Source organism: Rhea americana, unplaced genomic scaffold (assembly GCF_003343005.1).
Source record: "Rhea americana isolate MKP2758 unplaced genomic scaffold, rheAme1 scaffold_72, whole genome shotgun sequence".
Classification (NCBI taxonomy): Eukaryota; Metazoa; Chordata; class Aves; order Rheiformes; family Rheidae; genus Rhea; species Rhea americana.
In genome coordinates, this window is record NW_028186890.1 from 4,087,231 (window position 1) to 4,114,158 (window position 26,928).

General features: G+C 41.0%; 1 protein-coding gene across 1 annotated transcript; it reads left to right on the plus strand.

Annotated features, from left to right (window-relative positions):
- The first annotated feature begins 1,965 nt into the window (after positions 1-1,965).
- LOC146586093 (astacin-like metalloendopeptidase) lies at positions 1,966-13,869 on the plus strand. The gene is given in 14 exon segments (XM_085321858.1): positions 1,966-2,049; positions 2,286-2,310; positions 5,664-5,680; positions 6,415-6,439; positions 7,390-7,461; positions 8,481-8,621; positions 9,287-9,404; positions 10,167-10,345; positions 10,471-10,555; positions 11,585-11,712; positions 12,768-12,883; positions 13,302-13,619; positions 13,622-13,750; positions 13,753-13,869. Coding segments are annotated over 14 exon segments (1,539 nt in total). The 5' UTR covers positions 1,966-1,980.
- Positions 13,870-26,928: the final 13,059 nt, after the last annotated feature.

Here is a 26,928-nt window from a genome sequence, read left to right on the forward strand (position 1 = left end):
TCTTCCCAACAAGGTGCTACACAGATGCTAAGGATACTCACCTTCCTAACTTGCTGTTTAACTTCCTGTTCTACTATCTCCGATCCCTCCTTTTGCTCCTGGACTGTTTTTCCCTGTGGGCAGTTTTGCTAGTAATTCCATATATAAACCTGGCATTGTCTTGTGCTTTGTCCGAGACAATTATTTGACCTACCTTTTTCCCCCTCAACTCTTAATGCTASTCACATAACACATAAGTCCCATTCAGTGGTGTCTTTTTGGTATATTTTGGCATATCAAGGCATCTGGAATCAGACATCCATTTTGCCCTTGTGTTGAGTGATATGCTTAGGGATCTGTTATAGGATTGCATATCAGAGCTGCATAATTTTGCTTCAGTACAAGGTAGATTTTCATCTCTATGAAAAACAAATATGAAGAAAGGTGCTTAGCATTGCTTAGTGCAAACATTTACATGCACACAGGACAGTCTCTGCAGCAAGATTAGTATGCTGTCATTGCCTACCCAGTCTTTGTTCTTTCACAGCACAAAGGCCATGTGCTACCTTCTTTGTATTATCTGGTGCTCAGGACACTTCAACCACAAGATGTAGGAATAGAAAGGGGAAAAGTAAAATTCTCCTATGCTGCCCCCTGCGGGGGTAATGAAAGTTTGTCCCTAGTCTCTGTCAGTCCAGACTCAATAGCCTAAAGTATTGTGTGGTTATGAACTTTCATCTGCTAAAATTAAGAGTAATCTGCACCAATGCAATTCAAATTACATTTCCATGGAACTCCTACCCTTAATGGGGTTTGATTTGGTGACAAACAGGTGGAACGCTTTCTGCTCCTCTACTGATCTTCGAATCATTCGTCAACTACCACCTATAATTTCTAATGCCAATCATTGTAAAACATCTTATTTGCTACAGAAGCAGTAAAAGTTGAGTTATCATTTTGCAGATTTCAAACTTACTCTGAGGGTATCTGAGCACTTGCATGGTCTAGAGGTAGAATCTGTATCTTTTGTAAATCAGTTTCTTTCTCCATGGATGAAAAATTGACACAAAACAAGTGTGTATCAGAGACCAGACTGCTCCTCARCTACAGTACATTCAGCAAATGGTTCACCAGGCAGTGCTTTGCTACTCTAGAAGGTTAAGATTAAGTGGCTGACAGTTTATTACCTACAAGCATGTTTTGCTATGTCTGTACACTGCTTCCTACGTCCACTTCCTGGAGCAGTGAGTTCCATTAACCAGCATACATGTTAATCATTTTCAAAATAAGTAAGTTATGCTGCTATGTCTTTCTTTTCCTGTCTGCCTTCCTGTCACAAAGCCTGCGACAAAAGTTGGCCTGCCAGAAATTATGGAGTCCCAATAACATCAAGAAACATGAAAAGGAAGAAACACAAGAAAGGAAGAAACAAAAAATCTGCTTCTAGATCCATAAGCAGAGATGATGAAGGGTATCTTCTCTAGACTGAGAGGAGGAAATGCAGACCTCACCAAATGCTGATCTATTATATGTTCCAAAACAAGATAATACAGCTATAGCCTTCTCTGCTCACTGTGACATAAAGGAAAAAGACACCTACCATCTGAAATTCCATCAATACAGTGCTCTGGAAAGCTATCCAGGCACAAGGACATCCCAGATAGCATCACCTGAACACTGAACATTTGAGGAAAGATCTGCCAAGAAACAGAGAATGTGCATGGCAGTAGAAATGTGAGGCTGATCCAGGTATAGGGAGCAGCATGACAGTATGAAGACAAGAGATGCTATAGACCACAATGACAGCCACAGCACAACACTGGGAGATGCCCAGAGGCTAAAGTTCAGGCTACAAAAAAAAGTTTGCTTCCTGCTTGGATTCCCATTGGCTGGTCAAGTTTTTCAGCCCTAGTAGAGCAGGCTCTGCTGGTATATTTAGCGACAGTGCTCCTGGACTAGCAGAGACAACGACAAGCACTGATACTTTGCTGGAACTAGAGAATGGATCTGAAGACATTCCTAGTCTTCACTGCATTTCTGCTACACGCTATCCTGGGCTTCCCTATTCAGGTGAGAGTAGTTCCATGCAGCCATGCTCTTTCCTCTAGTTGATCTGTCCTTCCTGGAATGCAGCTGTCAGGACCCGTTTTAATTTCCTACAAGACAAATATTAGCCATAATAATAATGCCATATGTTATAATACCAGTCTAATTATTCAGTGGCTCCCTTTGGCCCAATTTTGCTGTTACTGCTTCTACATTTAAGAGCTATGGAAAATAATACCTTATACCTATTGATTTTGCAGGAGAACTATGGGAATAGCACAGCAAGTAAGTAGAATTAATACTATATTTTAAAAACAATTGATAATTGCTGACTGTGTATCAAATTAATTACGTAGCAGGAATTTTGGAGCCTAGTGATTATTTGAGGCAAGTACTGTAACTCCAGTAATGTTTTCAACAACATGATTCTTACCAGTTGGAAGTGAACTATAGACAATTGATTACCAGGAATAAATATGCCATGAAATCGCACATATTGGGGGGAGAGGGCGTTAGTGAAATTATGGCTCTTTCCGCTTGCATTTCTAACGCATCAGCTACTTACTGAGGCACTTATTTTCTAGAGTTTTATTCTTATTAATTGCCCAATTTCCCAAAGTCTTTACTGAACAAATGTATCTGAAGGAAGGAGACATTAAGAGGTGTTCAAAGCAGTGCTTCAGTTTTCAGTGGAGGATAGAAAAACTTTAGGTTGTCAGGATTGAAAGGATCCTAGCAGCGGTGGCCAGAAGGAAGGGACTGTCTGAGAGAACACACTGTGAACAGCAGCAGCAAAATGAAAGATGTTAAAAAAGAAGCTCTCTGTTACTCAGTATGGAGCAGAGAAATAGAGATGATGCATCTATTATGGAGAGATTTCCATGTTCTGTGAAGAGTGCAGCATAGTAACTCCTGAAATGAATGAAGAGCTGGTACATGGCATGACACTCATCATGTGGTCACCTGTAATTATACTGCTGTGGACTGCATAACCGATACGTGGGGCTGGGAAAGAGACCGCAGGAAAGAGGACTGAAAGCAGAGCTGCATCAGTTAAAGCTGCATGTAATCAGTGGTACATGCTTTGTGATAGACAAAATTTTTGACAGGTCAGTTTAGTGATGGTAGAGACAGAAGAGAGCTCTGAGTCAAAGAAGACCAAGACCTGTATATTTAAGGATGCATCCTTCTGTAATGCTGAAATGTAGAATGATGAAAAGAAGCTTTGACCTCATTCACTGTCACAATAGGTAAAAAAAATTGAAAAGTTGTCAGAAACTGGTGAAAGATATACGGAATTGATTGAATTTCATCAATGGATAGTAAATATAGATCACAATGTCAATGTGTGAGTGACTTGGCTTTAGAGCAGGCGAAGGCACTGACTCCCAGGCCTTTTGAAAAAGCCATGTCTCCTGACTGTTACTGGACTGAGTGTAATGTGCTTCATATTTTTGGTCTGTCAGATTTAAATGTGAATTATTCGTAAAATCAAATTTTATTACGACATTTTGACTTCCACTAAACTGTGGATGTTACCAAAAGACTTTGCCACTCATTTACTCCTTTGTCCCACCTTTATACAGCCATAACAGAACAGGATGTCTGGTATCAGAGAAAGCCTTGCAATGTATTAAGATAGCAAACTAATAGCACAGGCAGAAACAGTAACAGAGAAGCTTTGTCAAATCACAAAACAGAAGGAGGTCATTGTAGACCTCTAGAGAAGGTCAATGGAAATAAATCTGTAGGTAGACCTTAACTACAGCAAGAAACTGTCAGGTCAGAGGTGAGGTATTGTGAAAGGCAAAGGTATTAGAAGGATTTGGTTGACATTTTCAGAACAAGCAAGGGGCTAACGAAAACTGACCAGTTCTTCTTTTGTGCTGTCTTTTATGACACAGAAGCCAAGGGAGGCTGTGAAATTACTGTTCAGTACATTTAGAGCCAGCAGAGAGACAWACTTTCTTGAGTTCAGTTGTGGTTGCTGGAACTCAAATTTGCAGGATTATTGAGACGTATATTAATGTGCCTTTTGAGACACCTTTCAGTATTTTCAGTACAAGGAAAATTTAATCTGTATTTTGAAAAATTTATCATGCCAGATGCTGATATAATTAGGCACATGGCTGATGCTTTCTGTTATGTCTCACACAAGTTTTAAAAAGATGTCAAGGGGTTCTGTGTTTCTAGAAATCTGACTTGACCAATCAATATACTAGTGCCTCTAGTATGCAGGGATTCTGAAGTCAGTCAAGCCATTTCAAAAATGTGCTTCCCTGCAGAATTTTTCAGATGGCATGGACCTCTCTGATGCAGCTGCTGGGAACTGACTTAACTTTTCTCTAATAAACTGTTATTACAATGGGGTTTCATTTCCATGTAACTGAAATAATAGTCTAGAAAGGCAGACCTGAAACGTCTTTGGCTCAGTAAAAACAGTTTTATTCCAGGTTCTTGAGAATTTCTGAAAGTTAGGAAGTCCCATCAGTATATTTAGGAAATAATCACTCTGGTCATGGAAGCTGTAAAAAGGGAACGGTGCTACAAGCTGTGACAATGCTTGGCAGCCTCCACATCTGTTGAAAACACAGGAATAAAAAGACAAGGAACATGGATAGCCTTAGAAATATCAGAACGCTTTTGCGTAACTGTTCTCTGTGTTAGATAGAAAAAGAAATAAAAGGTTTAAATTTTAACATGGAAGATTGCACTTATTGACAAACTGGAATAGACTGCCAGAAAGGCTTGCGGCATCTCCATCATACTTAAGAACAGGTTAAACACACTGTGATCAGGAGTAACATAGATAAAACTGTTTCTGCCCTAGGGAAAGGAGACAAACTGGATGACTGCCTGAGGTCTTTTCCAAGCCTATACTTTTATGATGCTATAACAGTGAAGTTAGGAACAAAAACATGAAAATACTCACAACATTTTTTAAGTCTACACCAATGTGTCATGTGAACAAATGACTTCTTCCTCCAAACATTATGATACCTTTCTCAAAACATTCAGGTCCTTAAAAAATAAATTTTTATGTTATTAGATTTCTACTTAGAAATACATATATAGCAGATTAGATTTTCACTTCCATACCAGTAACCCAGAGTAGACATTTGCCCAAAATCAGAAGATGCCACACTAGCAAGATATTCTCAGGATTCAGAATTGCTCAAAGCTCCTGTAAGGTTCAGAGTGAATTTGAGATTTTTTGTCTCACGCTAAATTACAGCCTTCATCCCATTTTTAACTTTACTCTTTGGCACTGTTAAACCAGAAAAAGATTGTCGAGCTGATTAGCCTGCACATGTGCCAGTGACAATCGGGAACAAAACATTTTTTTGTCTCTAGCTTCCTTTGACATTTTTCACACTGAAGCTGATAAAACGCTTTGCTCATTTTTAGACAGTAAACAACCTGGATTCTGTCCTTGAATACAAACTACTAGAAATTCTGATAGCTGTTTGTCTTAAGTATGAATTCAATTTCTGTGCCTAGCTAGTGTGCCCTACTCCCTCTCCAAGCAAGGGGACCTACCAAAGTCATTATCATGGCTGAGGAGGCCTGAGTTGTTGAACGCTGTGAAGCTGCATTTCAGAATCTAATCTTGTCTTTTTCTTCCTTGCTTTTTGCAGCAACAGAACCTACTCAGGTAAGGACAGCTCAAGTCAGCTCTTCTGTTCACTTGGGGTCCAGCATTTTGAAAAGTGAGGTTGGGGCCCATCTATCTACTTCACCCTCATCTCCATCTCTGAAGAAAAGTCTACTCAGACCAAAGGTGTTACAGAGTGTGCGGTTTCCATTCTTATTTCATTTATTGCCCCACATTATGCAGTTAATGGCCTGGGAAGATTCTGCCTTTTTTAGAGTCGTATATAGAACTTTAAAACTGCCTTTGCTTGATGAAAAGTGAGAATGGCATGGCAATCTGCCTTGTTACAGGCATGACCCCCACAAATGGATACTCCCCTAACCCCCAGTTGCCTATATGGTGCTACATACCACAGACCTTCACAGCTGTATAATGAGGTGATACTGGGAGGATTTCATTACCTATTTCAACATCCTTGCATTCATGCTAGCAGTTACATAAAGACAGTGGAAGACCGAAACCGAGGGTAACCTTCAAATTGCATTTCCTGAGTCTTCTATACTGACTGCCTTTAGAATATCCCTATTTGCCAACAAATCAAAGTATCTACTACACCATGGTACTTTTTTACATATGGTACAGTAAACAAGAATTCAGGACTGCAATGATTACAGATCCTTACCATGGTAGTCTGGATACTTATGATCCTATGATACACTCTTTGTTTGYTACATTTTTTGATATTTATATTATAACACCAATTACTGTATTATAACAATGCATCTTCCTTGCAGGTTACCACACAAGAGGATATCTATGGTATGTATTATTCAAACTAAATTGTACTATTTGGTAAGATACCTCAACTTTTATTTGCCCATTTGCTCCAGAAAATAACACGTTTAACACAAATTAATCTCAGGGAAGAAATTTTAAATAAATACAACTGATCTAACATTTCACAAAAAGCAGKTTTTTTCTCTTTTGGTTTTGGCTAGTACTTGGCATTGCTAAAAAACTCAGCTGCTGTTTTTGCTAAAAATAGCTCCACTTAGATAATACCCTTATTTAAGTCACCTGAAGGTTACAGAAAGTACAGACACCAAGTACACATGCAATTTTTGATGTCAAGACTCATGGTGTGATGCCCAGATTCAGCTGAGTTCTACTTAGTGTAAGGCCTCAGAGTCCCTGAAGTTGGGATTAGCTGGGGACCAGTCTGGCCAATGGAATAGGACTGCGTCTCTGATTTCATTGGTTTTAAGGGTTTTCAAGAAGTGAAAAGGGTGTTCAGCAGTAAGCACTAGAACAATTCTCCATCTGATTTTGTTCCAAGTGTTGGGGGTTCAAGTTTGAAGTGTGCATGCAGAAGGGAATTCATGCTGTTTGAGGGCACAAAGGGAGCCCTGTGGACAAGAGGAACTGCAAGCTGGCCACTGGAGCCAGACAAACCAAAACTGTAAGAGCCAAAGGTCCATTTTTTAAAATGCAATGATTAAAAAAGGGAAGGTGAGGAAAAGAAAGGCTCTTGGGACTGGATTAATACCAAAATAATCACAGCTGTTGAGAGGTTCACAAGACTGTTCCTGAGCAAACATATACATGACTTAATGCCATGTCAATCCATAAATATGCTCTGTAAGTTTCATGTGCACCACTGTAATCAAGATCAGATTTCAGGTGGTCCCTGGAAGCTCATCTGGGTTAAAAAAATCAGGATTTCTATTTTCTTTGGAATGAGAAAGTGACATTCTTGCATCTCTATGCAGAATCTCATCCGCCTACAGAGACAGACTCCGAGGAGGAAGTTATTTTTAACAGAATTCTGAAAGTTAACAAAGGTAATGCCACCAAAGCCTTGCTGGCCCAATCTTTTGTGCCTTCTTGGGGGGAGGATCAATGTCTTAACCACAGTCTATGAAAATATTATTTCTATCTATTATGCATCTACACATAAGACCCACTCAGGGAGGCCACAGGAACTACTCCCAGCTAGGTTGTTTACTGAAGCCCCAGGCCATTTCAGATCTATTGTGTTAATACTGAAGAGAATTCTGGATGCGGAGGCAACTGAACTATGCAGGCAGCTTCTTCAGCTGTAACTTCTGCAGTCTTTGTCCCTCTTTGGATACAAAAAGAGATCGTGGGATGGTTGAAGGTTTTATTATTTAATTGCCTTTTTCTTGAATGCAAGCATCACTGGAGCCATTGTCATATGGCTTTGTAATACAGACTCCTAAATAAGCTATGGTTAGTACTGTGCTTCCCATTTCAGACCTCTTCTTGATTCTTCCAAATATTTTGTCCACTGTCAACTTGTCTTTCACCTTTTCCCTTCAGCAGTCATAAAGGCAGCTTTACTCCTGTCTGTAGAAACAGACATGAACATTTCTACAGTTTCTTACAGACAGCACTCAACCCCCTTTTAATTCTCTCCCTCAGCACTCTTGCCTCCTGATTTTCCTTATTGGCATCGTCTATCTTTGCCCAACACTATTCCTGAGCGTATATTCAATGGCATTCACTCACTGTTGCACAATGAGTCAAGCAGCCCAACTATTATACAGCATCCCTCTCTACTGCAACTGCTTTCCAGCCCTTTCCTGTCTTGCCTAAACCCTACTCAACAGAAGTGGAGCTTCCTACCTCTTTTCTGAGCTAAGGATGCAGCAGTGAACAAGACAGGGGGAGCAGACAATGTCTGTTTAACCCAATAGACTGTTTCTGGCTCTGGCCAGCAAGATATGCTTAGGGAATAATACAAAAGCAGGAAAAATACAGGGTAACTGTTTTCCAAGGGTGCCTAGTAGCCTCCAGCAATCCATGGCTCAAACATTTCTGCCCCTTCTTTCTCACACAGACAGCACTCAGCTCTTGCAGGAAGGTGACATAGTTCCACAAAGGAGCCGTAGTGCCATCAACTGTCGAAACCGTCACTGCAATTGGCCCCAGTCCAGTGATGGGATTGTCCGTGTTCCCTACGTTTTGGATCCTACTTATGGTAGGTATATATTTTGATTTTTTTTTTTGTAAAGCTTTTTTCCAATAACCTTCAGGTAGAATCCTACCTCCAGTAGTTGCGCACACAGTGGATGAAATCTGCTCTAAGGATTTATTTGTACTGTGCAAGCACAGATGAATTGTAAATTTTAAAGGTCTGCATAGAAAACAAAAAGATCAAATTTCCTTCAGAGGTTTGCATCCATTATATTTTGGGGACGGTTTCTTGGAGACAACAATGACCATTGCCTTTAATGGTATCTGCTAGAATATCTGCCTTTATGAGGTTCATGCCAATTGCATGTGGTTTTAATGGACCATTTTGAATCAGTAAAAGAGCTTTCCATAGCTGTCACCAAGTGGACAATCTGCAGATGCATCAACAACCACTGCTATAATTTTAAGACAAGTAGTTCAGAAAACAGAATCTCATCTGAATCTGTCCTGGACAAAGTCCTGGGTAAAGAGTGGCTTGTGCCAGGCTATTTATATTGCACAAATGACAYATATTGAACAATATATTGAATAAAATTCACTGCCAAGCAAAGAGCCATAGGCTAATGTTTCTGTTCCTCATTTACACTGTTTTTGAGCATACATGAGATTCCTAATGGCACAAATCATTGTTCTGGTGTGACTCCCATATTATCCCCCTTTCTTCTCCAGAGGAGAACCACATAAAGGCAATTCATGATGCCATGGCAGAATTTGAAACACTGACTTGCATTAATTTTGTGAAGCGCAAGACAGAACGCGATTATCTCAGCATTAAGTCTGCCGATGGGTGAGTTGGATAAGTGAATATGTTATTTCTATATTACTTTTCATACCTTCACTACTCTGATCTTGTGTGATCCTAAAGAGGAGAGAAGAGTGGAATTAGAAAAGTAACTTTATGCTTTTATCAGGGTGGAAGGTACCCTGCTGAAGATCCAAATTACATCAGGGACTCACCAGAGACACTAAAGTGACTCACAGATCATGGGAAACCAGCAGTAAGGCAGAAAGAATATCCTTAGCTCATGTTTGCTGCGTGGTATAATTCACACTTAGCACAATGTTTAATGTTTAACAAGCTGTTGTGGTTTTAATTTGCACATGGGGCAACAATTTCAACTTAGGAAAGAGCACTTCCCTAGCGTTCGCTGTCAAGGCCAGAATTACAGCCTTTGATAGAATTGTTCAGTATCCCTTAGCTTATAAGTGCCATTTAGGTTAGTTCTATCTCTGACACAGGATTCAGGCATTTGAGAAAAATGGTTAATTCCAAGGAGTTAACATCACTGTGTACAGAAGACTAGCATGCAGGAACCTCCATGGTATTGAAGGGCTTTTAGGAGGCTTTAGTGATGCATATACTGTTTGCTGATTTTCTGTGCCACGGTCAGTTTTGCCCTTGTGTGGACTCTGACCACAACAGACCATAAGGAATCTCTTCCATTCCCACAACAGACACGTGCAGCAAGGTTCTCTGTATCGTCCCCAGACTTGTCTGACAACAAAAATCCATGTGCCTTTTCTTGTTGATGTTCCATGCCTTTCCCAGCTGCTGGTCCAACTATGGAAAAGTAGGAGGTGGACAGACCGTCTCTGTGATGAAAGGAGGCTGCATGTGGAAAGGAATAATTCAACATGAACTGGACCATGCCCTGGGGTTTTTGCATGAACATTCTCGAAGTGACAGGGATAAATATGTAAAGATCATGTGGGAGTACATCAGTCTGGGTAAGTTYCTTCGAACTTCTCGATGTAGACAGTAGAGTAGATATGTCCTGCTGTTCCCAGCTCCTTTCTTCTTTGAGAGGAAGTGGATAAGGAACATGATTTAAATATGATATCATATATTACAGCTGACAGAGCAGACTTCAGGAAATTTGAAAACTCCAATAACCTGGGTCTTCCATATGACTATTCCTCAGTAATGCACTATGGCCCGTAAGTAACAGCATATCACTGCCTCTGTGGAATTGAAACCATGCATGAGAATTAGCTTCCATAATAACTATCTTCTATCAGCCTCTCCATTTCCCTCTCTGAGAAAAGCACTGTGAGTTAGTTCAAAGAAAGCATTCCTTAAGATTTACTTTATTATTCTTTAGCTTTCCATTAAGGAGTCATTCCCAGCTGAGCTGGGACAGGGGAAGGAGCATATCTACTGGACATCTTGATCAAACCTAATTAAATAGCACTGTTAAGTCACACCAACAACCGAAATCCAAAGAAAGCAGTTTCAGAGTAGAGTTCCTCACAAGGAACTCCCAAACGAAGAAGATTTTCAACCATAGATAGTTGTGTGCAGGAGAGACGCCTTTTTTCTTCTGTTTCTCTGTCACCTAGTTTTCCAAAGTAGAATTACACTACAAATTGTAACTCCAGCATGGTAATTAATGTTATACGTGTACTCTTGTCAGTCTAAGATCACAGGCAGGTAAATCCATACACAAAAAAAATTGATATACAGGTGGTCAAAGGCTGTTCCTATTAGAAAACTGACGTACCCTTTCAATAATTCTGCAGCCCTTTCCACGACTTCATCTTAAAACATTTCCATAACTTCTGTGACAAGACTATTACTCCCTTCAAGCATGGGTAGGATTTGGAGGCTTTTCTTTAAGGTTGAGTTTTGGTTCTGTCTTTAATAAATTCTCAAGAACAACAGCTAATACAACTGAAGAACTACTTCATAAATTTAGCACTCCAAACAGCAGTTTGGAGGCATTCTTGTATCATAGGGCAGCAAGCAGACAGTTTGCTTTAAAGCTTCTATTCCTCTTGCTCAAGAGACTTCTGCATTCCCRTTTGCTGAAATATGCATTAAGAATTGGCCAGAAGAACAATCCAGCTATCAGACTTAATAACAACTTATGTGCAATTGCTCTTGCTGTAAAGCATGTAGATTATGCCATTAAATCCTGGAAAAAATTGTTTTCCTCAAAGGACCATAAATTTTCCATGTTTTCGCAGACACACATTCACTAATACCACTGGGAAAGCAACTATTGTACCGATTCCTGATGAATCAGTACATATCGGACAGAGGCAGGGACTGAGTAACTTGGATGTGGCCAAAATCAACAAGCTCTACAATTGCAGTAAGTGCAAGCCATCCCTTCATCTTCTATTCAGATCTTCCATGGAGGTGTTTAGGCAGCTCCACAGAGGCAGAGGTTTCTCACAGATTGTGTAAGCATATTCTTCTAAGTCCATGGTATCCATTAGGGACACTCCAGGACATAATGCAAAGGTGAAACAGTAGGCACACTGTGATTAGTGAGAAAATGCTTTCTGTGTCCAGATTAAACCAAACATATTTCACTGTTGGTCTAAGTGAGTGTAACTCCASGGGCCTAACTGGTTACTATGTTGTATGCTTCACTGGAGTCATTGGGTTTCTTAGATCTTAAAGAGGCAACTACAAAACTCACAAAGACATCTCAGTCCCTCATTGTAGTTAATGTTTAAGGACTGAGCCAAACCAAAATAGCTATAGGTTTCTCTGAACTGGAACACTTTCAAGATGCTTTGTCCAGTTCTAGCCTAATAGTTTGCAAATGTTTAAGCTATCATTCCAAATGTGTATAAATTTTCCACTCCTTAAAACTTCTGCTAGAAGAAATTCTCCCATATAAACAAAGAAATTTATTTGGTCAAAGGGAAAAAATATGATAAATTATTTTCCCTTGCACAGAGGAGAGGCCAAGTCCTCTTCCTAAACTCAGAATTTAACTATTCCAAAGCAATCATTTTTTATTTGACTCTTCTAGCATAGCTTGGACTTCCCTATCCCAGTGGAAAAACGTATTGACTACTGACCAGTGGCAGCATATATAACCTCTCACACTTTTTAGATTGAAAAGGTAGAGTAGAAAGGGTACTTCATCCTGAAATTCCTTGCTTCATTGTGGAATTACAAATAAAAGCTAATGCTTTTTATATGTGCTACTTTACTTTCCATTTTGACATAGATGCTTATGATTATGCACAAATTAGGACATGATTCTTCACATCCTAGATGTACAAATACCCTGAAATGAATGCTGGTAGATCAGAAAATCAAGACCACTACATTCTGAAGAACGTAGCTGTAGATAAGTGGAAGTATCTCTTAAAAAGTTTGGTGCTGAGGCAAACATTGTTTTTCTCTCAGGTCGCTGCAGCACTATTCTCGATGCAGCATCTGGGTCACTGAAATCTGCCAATCACCCAAGAAATTACTCAGATAACACCAACTGTGTCTGGCTCATCCGCACCCGATCCAGAAAGGTAATCAAAGGTTAATAATGGCTTTGGACTATGGCTGAACTGATTGGTTTGTACTGTATCTGCACACCAGTTACCAGATCTTTTTCATGAGAGAAATTTTAGACTAGTATCTATTTCTTCTTCATGTCCTTAAGCCAGGTATGGGCAAAGACAACTGCACAGTTGCAATTTTGAAAATCCTCCATACATTGAGCTTCAGGTTTGCAAAAAATCAAGACAAAGCAGTCTGAGCATGGGAGCATTCAGTCACAGGCCCATTATATCTGAACCCTGCAAATTCAGGGGATGACAGGCAAGGCTGGGTAAGCAGTTCCAATTCTGACTTAGTTACAGCTTGGATTTTGTCTATTTTAAAGGACACCCCATGAAAGAAGTCATATATGTGTATATTGAAGGCTTGTTCCCTCTTCCCTTACAGATTTCCCTGCACTTTCAGGCCTTTGACCTGCAGACAACCAGAGGCTGTCAGGGTGATTACGTTAAAGTTTATGATGGAGCCAGTAAATTTTCTGCAGTTCTAATGGACAAAACCTGTGGATCAAAGATACCCAATGACATAGCAGCTTCCGGCAATCTTATGCTCATAGAGTTTGTCACAGATGGTGTTGATACAGCTTCTGGTTTCCAAGCCATCTTTACTTCCGGTAGGTCTGAGAAAAGGGAGAACATCAGAGAAAGAAAAATGATTTATATCAAATCAACATATGTTCTACCTTCCTCTTTGCATGTGATTTGGGAAAAACATTGTTTGAGGAGGTGACCTCTAGAAGAAGAGCCATCTCTTCCCACCTTGCTTTTGATATAACGGGTCAGTCTTGCATTGATACCATTTTTTCCTTCCAGAAGACAGGGCCATGCTCATCACAAATAGTGTCAGCCAGGTGATTCCCAGATTGCCTCACCTCTCRGATGTATGCTATTCCAAAACATGCGCAATCAAGGGTGTGATCAATCTAATGTTATTACTAGTGTTAGTAGCACAGTAGATTAGACAACCTTGTATTATGAAAGAGGACAGATCATATAATTTAAATATACTGCTCCTCTGTAAAAGATCCAGTTCTTAAATTGGACATTTCAGAGGGAAACAGATTTATAGTGAAGCAGGTCACCCAGCCACATGACAAGGAAAGGCAGTATGTCCATGGTCAGAATCCTTGGAGTTTATCTACCTAAAACACATTTTCCTCAATTCCATTCATTAGTAACTAAGGCTACAACCACACACATATTGGCTGAACTACAAAAATGTCTGTGTATATATCTGAAGACTGAAGAAAGTATGCAGTTCAGCTCAGCTTGGCTTAGTTCATATGAAAGAATGCTCAGCTAAGTCACATTATCTTGTATTGGCCACGGGCTAAGAAAGTGCACATGCAGAATTTGTGCAGATCCACTGAAATGCAGTAACTTTATCATGGTATATCAAACCATAATAGCAATAGGGTGTCAATGTAATATCTATTCCTGTATGATCCCAGTTGTCAAAGTGTGATTTAATGTTTACATACCTCAAAGATGACACTGTTCCTTCAGAGAGCACTGTAAGCTAAATATTCTCTCATTTTTCTTACAGTAAGGGTCCAAAGAAAACATAGTGCCCACAACTGACTTAATGGAGAAGAATCTATTCTGTGAATATTGAAATTATGCTTTTCCTACTTTGCTCCTTTCCTGGCTTGGATCGGTATGAAATTCAATTCTATTTTGAATCAAAKTCTTCAACTTACAGAGAAAGTTTACTCCCCAAGCCATATAAATGTATGTATATCCTGTGTGCCCCCCTTTCATCTGCACAGTTAAGTTATTACCTCTTTCTATTTAACAATTTAATAAAAGCTTCATATAAAAATGTGTTTCCATTTCTCTTTTCCAATAGTCCCTTCCAACCATACATTTTATGTCATCTTACATTTTAGCCACCTTCATTCATCCATAAGGGTACCTCTTACACAAATCACATACTTTTGTCATAGGTTTAGCTGAAGAAACTAGCTCCAAATCTCACAAATGTTTGTGTTCTTTGCAGTCCTGAGCACAAAAAGATCAAAAGGAGTAGTCTCCTACTCCTACTACTGCTACTAAAGCCTAACTTTTAAGCTTCCAGAAATAACATCTCCCTTAATGATCCTACTATATCCGTAAATCACAAGGAAGATGGACATGACAAAAGTATTGCCGTAAGGAACCGGTACTTCCTTCTGTAGTTTTCCATAAACTAGGTAGGGGCTAGCTAAGGGTGCTTTTTTATCTATAAGCCATTTTTCAGTCCACAAATAGATGGTTAACTCTATCATAGGACGATGTGGACTACAGACTGCTGCAAAAGTTCGATGTATAGGTTGGTTAGAGCATCGTGCTAATAATGCCAAGGCCATGGGTTCAATCCTTGTATGGGCCACTTGTTTGGGGGTTGGACTAGATGATCTCCAGAGGTTCCTTCCAACCTTAASAATTCTATGATTCCTTAGCACTATGATTTATCTTTAGCTCTATCTTCTGCCAGGCCAGAAGCTAAACACTCCTGTTCTGATCTCATAAGGAAGATAAAAGTTGGGAGAGTGGCTGCGCTCCTAGGAAGTTCATTTCATAGCCTTTCAAAGTAATTACACTTCTAAAATAGCATCCTTTTGGTCATAAGTCTATTATTTTTAATAGATTTGAGAGCAAAATAGGCTGCTATTTCATTTTAGTTAGCATAAATCAACAGTAAACCATGTTGATTATGATAAATGCTAGAGTTAGTAGTGCTAATCATAATCATCATGGTTAACTGTATGTTGAGATCTGAAAAATGCAAATGTTTTCCATGGCTTTGCTCTGTAATACTAGGAACCTTGGAACCTTCCTCATAGAAATACACTTCTAGAAGAGAGCTGTGAGAAATGAATTTAACAGAGTTAAACTGATATAGTAAACAACAAACTACTACTCACCTTCCTTTAACAAAAGGAGACACCAAAAAGTAAGACTAAACTTGCAAACATTTGCTCAAAGCTGTCTCTACATCAAAGTACACTACCGGGGTAAACTATTACYACTACATAGAGTACACCATACCAGTATGCTTATTTCTAATCACATCTTCCAAATAAGATTTTTTTAAAAAGTAAATGAAACACTTAAAATTGCCTTTTCCCAAGTATGAAAAATCAATCACTTACTTGCAGTCAGAGAAACTTTTAATTCCACTGTAGATTGCTTGTTCATCCACAGTGATAAATGTCTTTGCAAATGCCTCTGAAGAAAGCAATTTTGAGTCTACTTTATAACTGGCACTTCTTCAGTTCTTCAGATACTGCAAGTATCACTCAGGTGTTGCTATCCACACAATATATGAAGAGTCCTTCTGAAACTGTTAAAAATATAGTTCTAGAGAAACATTTAACAGATGAAGTTTCTGAGCCCCTCCAGAACAGAATGTAGAAGAGAATACTGCAAACCCACAATATACTGATAGGTTGGGAAGGCCTAATTTCTTAATAACTTTGATCTAACTRGAGAGGACTGTCTTTCTGAAGAGCTTAGAAAACTCCTTACAGAAATACAAAATGGAACAAAAAAAATTGATCTTTATGAAGCTCTTAAGATATGCAATTTTTATTTATTTCATATTTAGTTCAATTAGGTTAGTATTTTAAAACAGTATAGAATTTCTTTTACTTCTCTATTAAAATGTTTTTCAGATTTGATTTAAGTGCCTTTTTGGTTCCGAGTTTCTCTCCAAGTGTTTTTGCATAGGCCTTCATAATGCTTTTTTCACAGTGATAGCCCTACAGATACCTTTACAAATGGCTTTACAGAAATCCTTTGAGGCTTGAACAGGATCTGGCACCAAACTTCCAAGAAATGGATGCCAGAAAAGAAACAGCTGCTGCTTAAAGAAACCATACACATACATGAAGAAATTTGGACAGTTTCCAAAGAAACATGACTGTTTATCAGCTCACTAGCTTTTGTGCAAGCTTCACAGAGCAAAGATTTCTCTCTCCTGTCAGAAATGACCTCAGACTTTGCCTAGCACAGGCATCTGCGACTTGAAAGCAGATAGTGTGTAACTTATCCTTCAATATTTTGGAGCGATAGAATTTCAAAGGCATGTAAAGAGATCTGGCTTGCTAACAGAGGCATTCAAAAGGAGGTAAAGATAGATTCATATGGCCTACACTGAAGCTCCAGAGCACAACAAAATGCTCCCCAAAGCTCATTTGACAAATTCACCAAGTGTGTCCAGCTGCAGCTTCAAACACTCATCTCTAGACTCTCCCCGTGGTGTGTCTGTGTCCTATTCCTCATCCTTGATCAGCTCCAGAAGGAATATCAGACAATACAACATCATCTTCAGAGAGACCATCTTTCTGGAGAGAAGTCCTTACAGGGCAAGGAAGTACTTTAGCAGGGAAAGCAGCCTCATAAATCACAACTGGGATTTTCCAACATCCAYATCCAGGTGTGTGCACACTCTACCGTGGGACAGCCGCAAGGTGTCTCCCTTGAGCAGTCCCAGTCTAGAGGTCATCTCAACAGGATAGAGTACCAGACAGGCTATGTGGCTCCTCTGGAGGTCTCTATTTCAGAAGTGCTGCCTTGCAGGATGAAGCTGGTGCTTSTGCTTCTGGTAGTGGCCCTGGATCAAAGCTACTTTGGGCATACAGAAACCTTCACATACCCAGAGCACCCCAGAGACAGGACAGGTCAGCTCCTTTAGGATACCAGCTCTCTTTCCCAGACCACATCCATAGCAATCAAGCCTGGCTAGTCCTTGTGGAGATATTCCTAACAGAAATACAAAGACTGGTAGGAATGCAGTAGGAATGGAAATGTGTGCATGTGAGAGAGCCCTGGAAGAAGCAGTAGAACAAGAACGGCCTGTACTGATAACCAAGGACACCATTCCCAGGACACTATTCCCATGACACTGCATCCAGGAGGTACATGGAAGACTGCATTGTTTATGGTTTATGGCATGACCACAGGGCCTGCACTYTGCTCAGGCCACAGAACAGATACCTTGTCAGTGGAAGATTCTGTACCCTCATTCCAGCAAGTTCACCACATACCATGTGTGCTACCCTATCAGGAAAACAGACACTTCCCTCCAACAAGCAATAACAAACAGATCTCTCTGAACACGAGGGACTGTTCTATGGGGAGGCACAGGACTGTACTTCCCACGTTTGTTTTAATGGTAGTTTCCCTTGCTGGTTTGAACTCTTCCTCACTAGGCACTGTGCATATATGGGATAATTACACCGTCACCCTGAACCCTAGACCCTCCCTTTGGGGTCTCTTCATTCAGCTTGCTGAGACACATGCACACTGCCTTGGCTACATAGCGTTCTGCCACATTGCCCCTGCCAGCAGTGATCACCCAAGGAGCATGGGATTCCACATCTTTGTTCTCTGCTCCTTTCTGCCCAGCAGCTCTTTGCCCATCCCATCACCTGTCCTCACTCCTCACCCCCCACCCCAGACCTCTGTGCCCCTGCTGAGCTCACTGTGGGGTCACAGAGTGAGGAATGCAACCATATAGGTCCTGGCTCCCCTGGGCTATGCGCAGGAAGCATAGCCCTCATGTACAATCAGGCAGGGGATGTAGTGCCCCAAGGGAGCAAAAAGACACAGGCGGAGCTGGTCAAGATCAGGCTGGCAAGGATGYCAGGCCCAACTGGAATAGCACAGGCTTCCTTGAGCTCAGTTGGCCAAAGTCCCCGGACTTGCATTCAGATCAGGCCTTGATCACAGAGAGGACTGAGCCCTCCCAAAAATAGCAGCCAGAGTACATCAGCACAAATATTATTTGAAATTTTGCTTTCAATTTAATTCTATAATGTCTTTGCTAAACGAACATTTTTTTCCAGACAACTAGTTTCTGTGGAAATAATTACTTTATTGAAAACCAATCTTTCTTAACCAGCTGTCACTTAGGTTATGACATTATGCTTGAAAGGGGACACAGAAAAATTAATATTGTTAGGTGCAAACAAAGTGCATGCAATGCTTTATACTTCAACATCAATATGCTATGCAATCAATATCTATGCAAACAGGCTACTTTTACAGGGGGAAAAGCAAGTTTTGTATTGTAGTTCAAAATTTAACATTTCAATAAACCTTTTAAACTTAAGTGAACTAGAAAAGAACAAACGCCAACTATCTAATTGCCCAAGGGAACACAGAGCTACGTAAACAACTTTGGCAGGGGGTGTTAGACAAAAACAGAATTTGAACAACTTGGATTTCATAGCAAAAATGAAAACCAATTCTAAATACATAATTATATATTCTTTTGAGGTTATACTCAACTTTCTCTGTAATCTCCTCCTTGAATTTTTACTGTTGATACATACTGGTGCATGTGTTGGTGGTACGCCTGAAAGAATTTTAGCTTTTATCAGACTTAGTCATCCATGGAAAGTTCTTCTATTGATTTTAGTCACAATTTTCAGTGACTACTGTTCCTGAATAGGCATATAGCAAGTACTTTCTGTATTTTTCCTGCCTATTAAGACCACTTAGCATCTAGAAACAACGACAGCTAGTAACTACATGACCAGCAAGTGCACTAACCCACAAATAATCCACAGATCGCAGCTCAAAAGTATAATATTAGGGTAAACTTCGTACCAATTTATAACCTCCTGGAACAAACATGGGAAAAAATCATACCTTTTCAAGTTATTAACCTACTTTAATTATCACTATATTTGCTCACATATGATGTTTACTACGGAACTACTATGACTACATACTGTGGCCTAGTACTCAAATGGCTGTTTCAGTGAAAAACAATAAAAATAGTAAGAATTCTTATTTTCTTCAAAAGAGTTCTCAAAAAAACYGTATACAAGAGCCCTTCTGTATAGAAGATATTATTTTGGAGAACTTTTTTTCTTTTTTTTTTTTTAACTTGAAAGTTTGGCTCTCTGGATATCAGAATACCAGTGGATAAAATGTGATTTTTTTTCCTGTTTTTAGAGGGGTATGTGGAGATAATAGAACATGGAGTAACATATACATTAAAGATACCATCTTAAAAATATACAATTATGTAAAATGTCACTTATATAAGCATTTGCTTAAAAAGACCCAAATAAAAACTAATCAGCTATAGACATACAAATCAATAACTGTGTGAGATTTCCAGATTGTTAGCCACTTTTACATGTAAAAATGAAGAAGAAAAGAGAAACCATTAAGCTAGGTTTTAGGACAGACCTAATGATAATCATCATCATTATCTTTTCCATTTATGTGAGACTGATACATTGGATCTCACTTATCCCCCACAGATTTCTGTCCTCTACATATGATACACTTTCCTCTGCAGCAGTCTGATTTTTAAACTGACGCTAGCTAGAAGACAGCTCCTTCTTCCCTCCACATTAGTTATAAGTTAAAATCTGTCTTGAGGTCAACGCAATTTCAATGCTGACTGAGCTTCCCACTCATATTTGCTATAATGTTAACTACGAGGAAAAAAATTTAACCTGGTATCAAATTGAGTCATTTCTGAAATTGCATAACTTTATAAAAATATCAGTGATAAACTGATATGTTGTAAGCAGATTTAAATCCGTTTTTCCCCCAAGGATAATTCYACCTCATAAGGCTGCTGACAACAACTGCATCAGAGCTCCGCGTCGCTCTCTGGCTGCCGAGGGGGCTTTGGGCCTCACTGAATCTACCTTCACTCTCTGCCCTCATGTCACCCTTCCCTCATCAACCCTAAACCAAAAATCTTCCAGTCCCTTTCATGCTCTCGTTTACATTCTCCTCCTTTTTCCTTCTCTCCTTGCATCTCTCACTCCAACCGCGCCGGACTTCTTCCTATCAGCCCTCCTTCCCAGAGGTGCCCGCCAGTTAAACCCAAGACAGGGAGGAAGGGTTCCACTCAGCTGCGTTTCGGGACGGACCTGCAGCCGTTCTCGCACCGCCGTCTCCTCTCGCACCGGCACGCTGCGAGGCAGCCAGCGCCTCACACGCACGGCCGCCGCCCGCTGCCGCCTCGGGCAGCGCCGCCTGGCCGTGCTCAAACACCCACACCGCGGAGRCCGAGCCACGGGAGGCGGCACCTGGGGCGAGCGGCGCGTGCTGCCGCCCTCCGCGGCTCGGGAGCTGCCTGACAGCAAGTGCGGCCGCCCCCAACCTCACCCCGCCCCCGCCGACCGTTACCCGCACGGACCCCGCGCGCGGGCCCCTCCCCCGCCGGCGACCGTTACCCGCGGGACCTCAGCGCGCGCCGTCGGTGGTCGCCGGCTGCTAAATTCTGCCCGCCTGCCGGCGCCATGTTGTCAGGAGAGGCAAAGGGCAACACCCTGGGGGCAGCAGGGAGGGCGAGAGTGGCTCTTCTAAGTTCGGGGAGCAAAAGTTTCAAAGTAAAAAGAAATAGGGATTCCCGCCAAAGCTTCAGGGTTACAGCCAGGTTCCTGTCCAGTAGTTAAACCTCCCTTAGGTTGATTTGCTCATGTGTACTCCGTGTCTTCAAGTGAAAGAGCCTACACTTCAGAGAAACCTCATCTTCAAATTGCTGCTCCCACTTCTTAATAATTTTTACCACCATTTACAGGATTCAGACTTCGAAATACAAATGTATGTTGCCTTGATAGCTGTAACTGGAGCCAGCTGCTTTGGCTGATTCTTCTCTCCAATGTGTCTGCGCTGCACATGGTAGTGTTTTCATGCTTAAATCATTAGAAAAAGCAGTATCAAGTGAAAACTTCTAAAGCTACTTTCTAAATCCTAGCTAAAAAAGTACATCCTGGCTAGTGCCATAAAAACAATGTTCCTCTGCCTTCCTGAAAATGTTCAGCTTCTCTACTGGTAAATTCTCTTATGCTTTGTCTTACCCAAGGTTATATGCTATAAAGATAGCACAAGAAGGAACATACACCAGTAAGTTTTAACTCTAGATTTTAATATTTAACTGCTAAATGTGTTTACTTGAGGCTATAGATTCTGAGACATTGCTTGAGGCTCCTTTTTCCTTCAGTTGTTTTTGTTCTTAAGTATAATTTGTAGATTACTTAAGGTCCTGATCCTCTGTTTCTGCAGAGAAGAGAAACGTTTACACTGGATCAGCTCTCTGAGCTGGTTGTAGAGGCAGCAGGGTGCAGTGTGGTGCTGCTGAAAGGAGAGGCAGGTGTCAGGGAGCAGCAAGGACTGACTGCTCTCTAAAGTACAGGCAGCCAGCAACGGTAGGGCAGTGGGCAGTGGCCCTACTACCCAGGGCACAGCCCCACAGTACCTGAGCAAGGTGAATGGAGCAGACCTGGGCATAGTCAGGCTAAACAGAGAACCCAGATCATCAGGCATGATCATCATGATGGGAATGTGGGAGGTCCAAGGTCAAGCCAGGAATGCAAATCTGAAAACCAAGATGGTTACACTAACCAAAATCAGGGTCAAACACAGTCCAACAATCATCAGGCAAGTGCACAGTAATGAGGCAGGTCCCAGGTCAAGCTGGGAAGTCAACCCACAGGTCAGGATAAACAAAGTCATAGTAAAGCACAGGCATAGCTGTTATAGCACTAGAAACCAGTATATCTACCATGTAGCTTAAACAGAGAGTGAAGGCCCAGGCCTGAGCTTAAATAGGGCTTCCGGGCCTACGAGCAGAGGGTTTGAGAGTAGGCTGCAAGTTAGCTTGGTCAGGGTAACTGAAGTCTTAGGGCCCTGACAGCAGGCAATGAATGATCCTGGGGATGTTGCTGCCCCTTGGGCAGAAAGGTGGCTTAGGTAGCTGGGTCCCAAGGTAACCAAGCAACAAGCACCATGGAGAGTCACTAGTAGGGAACTATGAAATTGTCTGCAAACAACATGGAGAGTCCTATTACAATTTAGGAGAGTGCTTAGATAACAATATGAATAATTGTAATTCCATTTCTCTTGAACCTCAGTGTGAAGCCTAGGCCAGCACATTGACATTTCTTTTAGGTAGAAAAGGAGATAGGAGTTAATTTTTAAGACTGCTAAAGTATGCACCCTGTCTTGAGACTCAACATGTGAACTTCACCAGGCTTTGCCCACTTCAGTCTCCTAAAGCACTAGGAATGCAGGAGTAGTTCCTCAGCTGCTCAGTCAGGGAATGTCAGTCCTATACTGCCCTCCAAACAGCTGCGAAGAAAAACAGTCTTGCTAGCAGCAAATGGTGGTTGTAGAGTCACAAGCTAGCTGCATGTATCTTAGCAGCCTGTGATGAAGCTATTATGCTTAGTTCAATAAGGAGTTAGCAGTCTGTGTCAAAGGGAACACAAACTATGAGGAGCAGTCCTCAGAGCAGAGGCATTTTTAGTCTTTTGTCATACAGTYCCTGCACTCCACCTGTTCACAGCCATTCTTCTTAGCAACCAATACAGTGGATGTAAGGAACCCGGTACCCAGTTTGCTTTGAAGGTAGCCCCTTGTATAGAGGCAGAGGTGGCCACTGAGTGTGCTCACAACGGTTTTCCCATGCTTCCTCATAGATTCTTCTGTTTGTTATTTTTACATGTACTTTTCTACAACCTGTTCTGTTTCTTCCTCATTGCTTCTTCCTCTTTCCTTCTCCCCTAGTAACAAAACACAACTGAAAAACTTAAAAGTTAATCATTGTTGCAGATTCAACATTTGGATTATATTGTGCTGATGTTCTGTGTGGTTTCAGGTGAAAGGAAATTGTTATATGAGCATACACAAAATATAAGGGTGTCTGATAGCAGGGAGGGTTATGCTGCAAGTAGTTATTCCTGCTTGGTAATTACTCTCATATTCCTTTCCATACTGTAAATCCTCTTTTCCTTTCTTGGAATTATAGTCATTACTGTAAATCCTCTTTTCCTTTCTTGGAATTATAGTCATTAACCAGAAAACTCTTCCAGCAATATCTCTTTATTTTTTCATGACACTTTTTCTTTCCTTTCTTTTTATTTTACTATGTTCCCTCAATGTGAGGACAACATAACTAGGCTCTTTCTCACTCCAATAATAGGTATGTGTATGTCAGTTTACACTTTCTAACTTTGCTGAAGACCAATGGGCTTGGAGAGCCAGTGTAGCATGAGTAATCATTCAGTAATGTTCTGTCTTCCTAAAACCAAATGGGTGCTTTATTAAAATTATTTGCAGGGATGATGCAGCTGCATTTAACCCTTCTTCACACACGCTTTGTGTCTTCTGTTCCAGTCCCTTTCTTGCAAGCCATACTTCCCACTCTACATTTAATGTAAATTAACATCATTCTGGGATTTTTTTTGTTCTTTCTTCAACTCTTTGGTGTGCTGGATTCAGAAGTTACTAACGTATATCACTCTTGAAGCAGTTCTTTAAATAGGCTGATATTTTGGAACTAAACTTTGTATAGTTACAAAGTAATGTATAAACTTCGTATAGTTGCTATTATTAGGGGATTTGCTTCCATGGTTTTGCTGCCTTCTTGTCCTGCTAGCATTTTGTGCTATCAGCCTTGCTTCTTTTGACTGTCTTATGTCAAGCCAGCTGATGGCAGAAGCTTGTACTTTTCTTTCTAGTCCTTTGCCTTGATCTGTCTGTGCATGCTGTCTCCTTCTATTATACAGCTGACTTTCGGAGTTTAGTCTATCCTACCATTCTTAATCTGTAGCTATTTCGTATGATCTGTATTCCATTGCAGCTTGGATTACTGTTCTATACCATAGTGTTACAGGTTTTTAATGATTGAATCTGAATATACTTGCCTGTGCACAGTTTTTTAGATTGTAGTCAGGGAGAGAAAACGCATACAGGGAGAGTCGTGTTTGCAGTTATTTTCTGTTGACTTTTATGTTTCCATTTGCAATATATTTAATTGTTCTTGTACATAGCAATTTTGAAGAAGCTTATATCATGGGTTCAGCCAAAAGGAGTCATGAATATTATGCATTTTAGGAAGATGCATTAACATCTTATTATGGCAATTCAGAAATAATTTTCTAGTAGAAAATAGTGCAAAACTGCTTCAAAACCCTCAGTTTCTAAATTTCACAAAACTGGTTCTTCATTGCTTTATATAATCCTTGACTAGCTTGAATAGATCCACTAGTGAAATACATGTATGAATGTTAGTAATTAGATTTCCTAAYATTTCTAGATGTACTTTTAGCATGGTTGCAAATTACAACTTAAGGTAAAAAGTAATGAGGGCATAGGCCAGTGGATTGAAAGTATTAAGTTGGGGATACCTGATGGATTTGATCTGTAGAAACCCAGATTCAATATCACATTTTGACTGGAAACTCAAGATTGTATTATGTAACAGGAATAAAGGGAGAAAGCTGTTTATATGAACGAGCAAAGCTGTACGGGACCTTCAGGCTTGAATAATGTAAGGTTTTGCCAGTTAAGATTGAGATATATTATCTCTTTATATTGAGATATATTATCCTTTGGTTGAGGAGGATAGGATTAGAGATCTGGGCAAGCTTGACATCCACAAATCCATGGGCGATGGGATGCACCCACAGGTACTGAGGGAGCTGGCGGATGTTGTTGCCAGGMGGCTCTCCATCATCTTTGAAAGGTCATGGAGAACTGGAGAGGTGCCTGAGGACTGGAAGAAAGCCAATGTCACTCCAGTCTTCAAAAAGGGCAAGAAGGAGGACTCAGGCAACTATAGGCCGGTCAACCTCACCTCCATCCCTGCAAAGGTGATGGAACAGCTCATTCTGGATGTCACCTCCAGACATATGGAGGAAAAGAAGGTGATCAGGAGTAGCCAGCATGGATTCACCAAGAGGAATTCCTGCTTAACCAATCTGATAGCCTTCTATGATGGAATGACAGGCTGGGTAGAATCATAGAATCAGTAAGGTTGGACRCTAGTCGCGTCCCCCAGGGCTCAGTACAGGGTCCCATCCTGTTCAACTTTTTCATCAGTGACCTGGATGAGGGGACAGAATGCATCCTCAGCAAGTTTGCTGATGATATCAAGCTAGGAGGAGTGGCTGATACACCTGAGGGCTGTGCTGCCATTCAGACAGACCTGGACAGGCTGGAGAGTTGGGCAGAGAGGAACCTCATGAGGTTCAGCAAGGGCAAGTGCAGAGTCCTGCGCCTAGGAAAAAATAACTCCATGCACCAGTACAAGCTAGGGGCTGACCTGCTGGAGAGCAGCTCTGCAGAGAAGGACCTGGGAGTGCTGGTGGATGACAAGTTGACCATGAGCCAGCAATGTGCCCTTGTGGCCAAGAAGGCCAATAGTATCCTGGGGTGCATTAGGAAGACTGTTGCCAGCAGGTTGAGGGAGGTGATCCAGCCTCTCTATGCAGCCCTGGTGAGGCCTCATCTCGAGTACTGCATCCAGTTCTGGGCTCCCCAGTACGAGAGAGACATGGAGCTACTGGAGGGAGTCCAGCGTAGGGCTATAAAGATGATCAGAGGACTGGAGCATCTGCCCTATTAGGAGCGGCTGCAAGAGCTGGGCCTCTTCAGCRTGGGGAAGAGAAGACTGAGGCGGGATCTTATCAATGTGGATAAGTACCTGAAGGGAGTGTGACAAGGGGACGGGGACAAACTCTTTTCAGTTGYCCCATGTGACAGGACAAGAGGCAATGGGCAGAAATTGAAGCACAGGCAGTTCTGCCTGACCGTGAGGGGGAATTTCTTCCCTGTGAGAGTGATGGAGCCCTGGAMCAGGTTGCCCAGAGAGGCTGTGGAGTCTCCTTCTCTGGAGATATTCAAAGTCCACCTGGACGCAACCCTGTCTAACATGCTGTAGGTGACCCTGCTGAGYGGGGAGGTTGGACTAGATGATCTCCAGAGGTCCCTTCCAACCTTACTGATTCTATGATTCTATGATTAGATTGTATAATATGACTGAAATAACTGTTTTGCAAAAAATAGGGATAGAGCAAACAGAGGAGCATTGGCAAGCAAGAAAGGAGAGATCAGGGCTTTGCTAGCAGAAAGGCAGTAGTTACGGACTGAAGCATTGTGGCAGATAAACACAAGGAAGAGTACTGGAGCAGCACAGTTACAAGAGGCTTCAGGAGTCTAGGAAAAAAGAGTGAAGGTTGCTTCAAGATTGTTTTAAGATTCATTTACAGAAA